The 8,159-nt window shown below is 39.0% G+C and overlaps 1 protein-coding gene across 1 annotated transcript; it reads right to left on the bottom strand.

Moving 5' to 3' along the window:
* Positions 1 to 422: 422 nt before the first annotated feature.
* On the bottom strand, positions 423 to 1,364 carry LOC111152094 (olfactory receptor-like protein OLF3). Its single transcript, XM_022510399.1, has one exon. It carries the CDS (start codon positions 1,362 to 1,364, stop codon positions 423 to 425), a length of 942 nt encoding a protein of 313 aa, XP_022366107.1.
* Positions 1,365 to 8,159: the final 6,795 nt, after the last annotated feature.

The following is an 8,159-nucleotide window of genomic DNA, read 5'->3' as shown; positions in this document are numbered from 1 at the left end:
ATAAGGTTGTTCTATAAATAAATGGAGCATTGTCATGTGGAAGGAGGAACAGACATTCTCCATTCTGCTCTACCAGGTAAAAGCAGACCTAATTGGTGGAATTCATCTCTATTCATTCCACACCAGATCTGCTGGACAAAGCTGTAGATCATTTCTTTATGCATTGATATGCTAATAAAATTTTAAAAATGGGCCAATGAAGTCTAAATACCACTGGATATCTGACAGAAGATGATCTAAGAAAGGCTCTCTCATGGATCACTGACATGTGATTTATCTTGCATTGGCCTATATGAGGAAATTCATTAATCAGATAGAGGGATGCTTTACCCAAATGCAAGGCCATATGTGGGAGTCCTGTATACCTCCAGCCCATCTCCTTTTTGGTTTTGATTATAGGTAATAGGAAGTTCTTATAGTCTTTACTCTTTATCTCTGAAATTCTCTAGAAACTTTTGAAAAGCAGCCATAACTTCCTTATTCCTCAAGCTGTAGATCAAGGGGTTCAACATAGGTGCCACCAGAGCATAGAATAGAGTGACAATTTTCTCCACTTCCATGGAGGAGGCTGACCGTGGAACCAGGTAGGTGAAGATGGTAACCCCAAAGCACATGCAAACCACAATGAGGTGGGAGGCACAAGTCCCAAAGGCTTTGCTACGTCCCTGAGCAGAATGAATTTGCAGAATGGCAGTAACTATACAACCATAGGAGAACAGAACAAGGGAACAGGGAAGCATGATCACCAGAAATCCTGAGATGGCCATCATGACCATGTTGAAGGAGATGTCCACACAGGCTAACCTTACCACTGCGAGGGTCTCACAGGCAAAGTGATTAATAACATTGTGACACAGGGGAAGCCGGAAGGTAATGATTGTTTCCATTAGCGAATTTGTGAAACCAGCCACCAAGCAGCCAGCAGCCAGCCCCATGCACAGCCCTTCATGCATGATGACCGTGTAGTGCAGCGGATGGCACACTGCCACATAGCGGTCATAGGCCATGGCTTCCAGCAGGAAGAACTCAGATCCACCCAATCCTAGGGAGAGGTAGAGCTGAAACACACAGCTATAGAACGGGATGGACTTCTGGGCTGAGAGCATGTGGGCTAGCATTTGTGGGGCAAAACTGTTTGCATAACAAAGGTCCACAAAAGATAAAACACCAAGGAAGAAGTACATGGGGTTATGAAGCCTGTTGTCCAGACTGATCAGAAGAAGAATGAGGGCATTTCCCACAAGAGTCACCAAGTACATGGTCAGGACCAGGACAAAGAGGAAAACTTGAGTCTTTGGATCATTGGACAAACCCAGCAGAATGAACTCACTCACCCATGTCTGGGATTTATTTTCCTGGTCCATGAGCTTCTGAGGACCAAACTCTAAAGATGTTGGAAAAACAAATCATGGAAACTTGGGATTAGAAGGCTGGTTTTTAGACCATATAGAGAGAGTCTACCCATCTGAACCAAAGTTCTTCTAGAACATCTCAGCCAAATCATCATCCAAACTCTGCTTGAACGCATCCATACATGAGGAACACAATAGAACCCAATTGTGTAGCTGGAAATTAAGGAGTAAAGAAATTACATTCTTATAATTCCATTTACTGGATCATAATTTTTTCTCTGAAACATCAGCTCTTAAATGGAGGAAGGAAATTAATGAAGTATTTAGACTTAAAATCCTACTCAATTTAGTAGTTATTATAGAGAATTCATGTCTTTTTGGTGAGAAACATTTTGGTTCACATGAAAGATATATTTTTCTGAATCTGGAATGATGTCCAGTCCCACTTAATTTCATTTTGTTTATTGAATTTACCCTCTAAATATCTCAGACACAACCCTACTTACCCCTCAGTGGAATGCATCCATGAAACCCTAGATGTTTAAATAATATTCTTATATTTTTATTAATAAATGATTTTGAATACATTTGCTGTAACTTGTCATTTTGAGAGTGTCAAGTGGAAGGCCTCCTCTCTACGTATGTCACACCAGTGGCCACACTGGGCGAGATCAACAGAAGATAGCTAACTTCAAGAATTGGGTGTTACATAAAGATAAAGTATACGTAGCTGCTAATTAATCTCCTGTGCCCTTCAAAGGGAGTTTAATAAAGTGTTTAATGATGTGAGGTTATTACTTTACAATGATGCTTTCTCAAGGAAGGAACAGCTCATTCATTTCTCAATACAACATTGATCAGTCTTCACCAGTGAAGACAGGATAGAAGATCAGGTCCTAATTGTAGAACGTGATGACATAGGCAGTAATTCTTTGACCTCAAACCAATGTTTTTCTTCCATTCACTTACAAAAGAAAAAAGTGATCCATAACTCAAGTATACAGATAGGAGTCTGAAGTCTTAGAGACTATTTTAGTGATGAAAGATCTATGTGAAAGATGATTACGCTGTATGTTAACTAACCGGAATTTAAATAAAAACTTTAAAAAAAAAGATTATTACTCCACTGGCTCCTATGTTATTCATGCTATAATTATTGATGGACAGCGAGACTATAACTGCATTTATCAAAGACTTTCACTTTCAGCCTAAAAACTTAGAATAATTGTTAGAGATCATGCTTCTTCTAACATAGGTGTTTGAGGGACTTAAAATTGAAATTCATTGTCATGAAAAGAGCAATTTTCAGACCATTTGTCATTAAATATTCAGGATTTAGTATTGTTTTGAGTAATATCCAAAATGCCAAAGAATTTACTGAAAACTGAGCTTTCAGAAACTGGGTGTTACACATGAAATAGTGGAAATAATCAAACAACATCAGAAACTCATTCAAGGCCTTGCAGTGGAACCTTCCAGTCTTTCACACCAGAATTAACTGGAATGAGATTGGCAAAGAGATTCACAACGCTTAAAGTGTAAGTAAAGTTCTTCACTATGTAATAAGATACAGGATTCAAAATCTTCATGACAAATAGGTAGTTTGTAATCAAGAATTATATTTTTCTAGAATATTCAAAACTTAACAGGTTGTTTAACCTCATGGCTAGAAACCAATAGCATAGTCTTAATTCTTTTGTGTTCCCTTGCTTGTAATTTCTGTTGCACTATATCTATTTGTACATCAGCTTTTCATTTTGCCATTATTTTACACTGAAATAAAAAAAATATTGTCATTATAATGGTTAGAAAATTTCCTAGTCATGAAATTTTAATATGGACCGATACATTTACAGTGCTTCCCTATCCCTATATAAATGTATTGTTAAAACTCTAATGCTTTTTATATATTCACCAATAACTAAAGAGACCACACTAGAAAACACAGGTTTCTCTCTGACATCCACAAATCTGCAGTTTTAGAAGAGAATAATATCTCTCTCTTTCTACATGTGCGTGCATATACATACACATATATATTTCAAGAATTGCTGAAAAGGTAGATGTTGAAAAAGTTATTTTGTGCTTACAGCTTTGTGTTAGGATTTCATGAAATAAACCAAACAACTGTATAAATCACACTTAATAAAACCTGAAATATACCAAAGTGGGATGAATTGTTTCTAAGGCCTATTTCTATTGTAACCTGTTCTTTAAAGCAGTGCCAGTGGCTTGTGTCACATTGTACGTAAGACTTAATCCACATAACCTCTCCAGTCCTGTCTGCCGAGGGCTCAGATAGAACTGAGAGCAGCCACTTTTCCACGTGATGTCAGAAGGGGTGTAACGCCCACAGGTGGCGGGAATGCAAAGGTGATGATGGGTCATGGTAGATTCATTTACACTCTTCATACTTCTATAACCAGGACTCAAATGTCAGCTTTAACAAATCAAACAGTAACGAAACAAGTAAGTGTTTTCCTACCTGTCTCCAAAAACATATCCACAAGGTGGGTATTTGTTATTATAGTCACGTCGTGCTTGCTCAGTGACATAGTCAGACTAGTGCATCTCTAAGTGATACATAATTTGTGTGAGTGATTTTGCTGTTTTTAGTAAAATATATTTAATATTTTTTAAAAAGTGATGTGTTAAAAAAAAGTGATGTGTTAAAGTCAAAGTAAATCCTGTTTCTTTGTAAAATTGTTTCAAATGACTTACGCAAATCAATTGCCCTGTGGATCACTGAATAGTCGGTTCAGTTTTAGAAAATCTTAAGTTATCTGCTCTTTTGGGGGCAGATGGTGGGAAGAAAACAAGCTCCTGAAACACTCTTGCTCACCCAGAGTACAAAAATTCACTGGGTAGGAAAAATGTTATGAGAAGAAGTAAAAACTGTAACTGCATTTGTGTCTGTATCAAGTTGATATAAACAAACATTTTGTTTATTTCGTATTCTGTACCAAATTATACTAAATATCTTATATACCTAATAATACATAATATAATAAATATAAATCTTCACAACAACACTCTGAAGTTTGCCCTATTATTTGCAGGAGGTAAAGGAGATGAAGAGTCTGGACAGAGGAGTCAGCAGGTAAACAGGGTTACCTGAAACCTAGGGACATCCCTAGTGCTTCTACACACAGCGTGACCCATGTGCCATACAGCAATAGTCACTGTTTAAGGGCTGTGGATTCACCTGATGTAAAATCAGGAGACATAGTGGGGCACATGGGTGTCTCAGTTGGTTAAGCATCTGCCTTCAGCTCAGGTCATGATCCCAGAGTTCTAGGATGGAGCCCCACAATGGACTCCTTGCTCAGCAGGGAGCCTGCTTCTCCCTCTGCCTGCCACTCCCCCTGCTTGTGCTTTCTCTCTCTCTCTCTTTCTGATAAATAAATAAAACCTTAAAAAAAACCAGGAGACATACCAAGAGGACCGAGTTCCTACTTTTGATCCCATTCACCTCCAAGTTGTGGTGGAGCAGAGCAAGTGCCTGTTGCTTACTTGGGAATTTGAAGTCTGGCTTTCAGGCCTTGCCAACAACAGGACAAGGAGAAACAAAGCATATCTCTTTCATTTAGAAACTCTATTCTTCTTGTAGATCGTGATTCACTGGCTTCTTTTACAAACTCAGAAAGGTGATCATGCTTCTACTTTGTGTCTCATATGGTGATGACTACAAGATGGGTCCATGGCAGGGGGTCCTTTCTTTCTCCCTTAAGAAAAAATGAAGGGCTATGGTTATGGACAATAATGGAAACAAAAATGACCTAATATCAGAAATGGATAAAGGTATGTGCTAATTTTTAAAAATCAGCTTGCAAAAGAAGAATAAACCTAAGTATAATTTTGTCTAGCCAAAAGACTATCCCTAACAAGGAAAAGATGAGTCACAACAAGGTTCCTGTACTGTGGGGATGAGTCTTGTCTGCTTGGGAGACTTGTCCCTTCTGATCTGCCTCTCAGAAGGAACTTGGACTCCATTCTCCTTAGTGGTGAGGGTTTACAAATAGTGCCAACATATCCCCCCTCTGTTTGTGTAAGTAGTTACTGTCACACTAACATAAAAAGAGGGCTACATTTGCAGGTCACTTGGTAATCACACCCAAGGCAGAGAGGTAAAATGTTGAGTGGCCATGTAGGTAAGCCCAAATCATTACACACGTGAAGAGATGCAGTTCTTGTCAGAGGACTGCTTTCAGGGCACCCCCTTGTGGGTCCACACACAAACACACTCACTCATGCCAAAGCTGTTCACAGTTCTTTCCTAACTACTTAGCTGTACATTCACAACATGAAATCACAACTCTGGGATGTACTGACACTGAACTATGCACTATAAAATGCTTAATTTTATGTGATATGAACTATACCACCATTTAAAAAACCTTCATTAAATTTCTTTCATTAAATACCTTCTTTTAAAAAAAATTAACACTACCCAAACTCAAATAAACAAGTAGTAAATAAATATCTGAAAGAGAAAGATATGAAGAAGGTAAGCAGAAGAAGAGAGGATATTGAGATGCAAATAAGAATAAATAAATGAGCATAATCATTAACAAGCTCTCTAGGGACAAAGGGAAAAGTCAAAGAGAGAATTAATGGTTAGAAAGGAAAAAAGGAATCAGAAAGGAAAACAAAATTTTAAAAAGAGTACAGTGAAGAAGCCAAGGAAGTTGAAATGAAACCAAATGAGGAAGAAATAGAACAATGAAAATAGGAGAAGAGAAAATTAAAATATTTATCGATGCCCTTTTCTTGACATTAATCAATTAACACATTGCTAGAATTATCCAATATTTCACATACCAGAGCTTCCCATATTTTATTCATCTTAGTGTTCAATCCCAGAGTGTTATTTTTAGTACTCTGCAGTGAAATTTTCTAGAATTTTGTTCTATCGAAGTAGAAATCCTGCTCAAAATAGATTTACCAGGGAAATTGATGAATTCTCAGAAAATAGGAAGAGTGAAATCTTTCAGGACAGCCTTCCCCCCCCTCCACCAACACACACATCATTAGGACAAATTTTTCACCAGTTACATTACTGAAAAACCCCAAATTCCTCACCAAAAGATGGAAGACTCAAAAACACTTAGCTAAGGTACATATAGTTGGCATTATTGAATTATTTCTGTTCTTCGGTCACTTTATCATAATCCGCTTTGCAAAGAGGAACAAATACTTCACCAGAGTCATCTCTGCATTGCCAAAGCACACTGGAGATGATCAGAAACCCATATCCTTTTCTTCTGAGCTTTTTTTTTTTTTTAAAGATTTCATTTATTTATTTGACAGAGAGAGAGAGAGAGAGATCACAAGCAGGCAGAGAGAGAGGGGGAAGCAGGCTCTCCGCTGAGCAGAGTCCGATGCAGGGCTCAAGCCCAGAACCCTGAGATCATGACCCGAGCCGGAGGCAGAGGTTTAACCCACTGAGCCACCCAGGCGCCCCTCTTCTGAGCTTTTAAAATAGTTTTGAAAAGAGAGGGACATGGGGCAAAGAAAAGAAGTAAAATTCACAGAGAATTTAAAGGTGGGGGGGATAGCACAGATTTGAATAGGGGAAGGTGGGACTCCTGGGTCAGGCTGCCTCCTACAGGTAAGGACTCCTCTCCCCTCCCCAGCCTTCCCCTCCCCTCCCCTCTGCTCAGTTCCCATCTCACCCTGCTCCAGTGCTACACTGTTTTCTCTGCCTTGCCCCAAAGTACTTAGAGAAGGAGGTTTAAGCTAGAACTAGGCATGGTGAGTAGCCCACATAATTTTTTTTATTTCAACTAGAGAGGCTGCGTTTATCATTACCAACAGCTCTGCATCTTTGGATCATTTTCATGCATCTTGAACATTTGATTTTTATTTTGGAAGACCCCTTCCACTGGAATGAAGTGCTGTGGAAAAGCATATATTCCTCTAAAATCCTAGCACATCAGTTTTTATATCTGAAATATAAAGATAGTAGCATAAACAGTGCTTTTCCTGGAGGAGTATATGCATAATTATCCAGCAATAAAAAAATAACAAAAATCCTTCATTAAATTAATAAGCAAATGGAAATAAACTTGAAAGTTACTATTTTAACAACATATAACATATAACATATAACAACATAGCTAAGCGCCTATTTGGTGTGCGAGTGTGGACAGTGGGACCTAGGAAAGCTACATTAGACTCCTGACCAGCCCCAGATGGGCAGTTGTCAGAAGCATTTCAGACAAGGATGTTACTCTAAAGACTTGTTCCCCAAACAGAAATTCTGCGTGGAGGGGAAAGATTTCGTCTCTGAGGGAGTCCTTTTTCCACCGGCATCAGCAAAGAAAAGGCCCATCTGGTGCCTGGTGCACAGACCAGGAGTAGGTGGGTGAAAAGCAGATATGAGAACTGCTGCTAGCCTATTAGCAGCCTCAGGCCACCACAGCTGGGGGAACCCTTCAGTGACTTGAAAATTCTGGTTTCCTAATTTGAATAGCCAGAAGACACATTCTTAAGACAAATCTCCAGGAGAGGACAAATACATCAAGCCACCATGCTCTTAGGCTTGAAGAATACAGGAGGGACTACAGGTAACAGGAAGCTGGTTGCATAATTTATGTTGCTAAATAAGTGTTAAAAAGAGCCTGACAATGGGTGACTCACCTCTGCAGAGTGGAGGAGGCCATCCTGTGTGATGGCAGAGGTGGGCAAGTTGTGAAATTTGAAGCAAGTACAAATGGAAGAGGTAACTTTCTCCAACTTTTGTCATGAAATCTCAAGGGGCCAATTATGCTTTGTTCGTTAGGTTTCTTTTATTTTCCCTCCCCC

The sequence above is a fragment of the Enhydra lutris genome, unplaced genomic scaffold (assembly GCF_002288905.1).
Source record: "Enhydra lutris kenyoni isolate GAN:26980312 unplaced genomic scaffold, ASM228890v2 scaffoldscaffold27, whole genome shotgun sequence".
NCBI classification, from domain to species: domain Eukaryota; kingdom Metazoa; phylum Chordata; class Mammalia; order Carnivora; family Mustelidae; genus Enhydra; species Enhydra lutris.
The sequence above is the reverse complement of the archived record's forward strand: the minus strand, read 5'-3'. Positions and strand labels throughout refer to the sequence as shown.

What these genes read in the sequence shown, in the direction of transcription:
- LOC111152094 (XM_022510399.1), bottom strand. Translation starts at nt 1,364, where the DNA reads ATGGACCAGGAAAATAAATCCCAGACATGGGTGAGTGAGTTCATTCTG.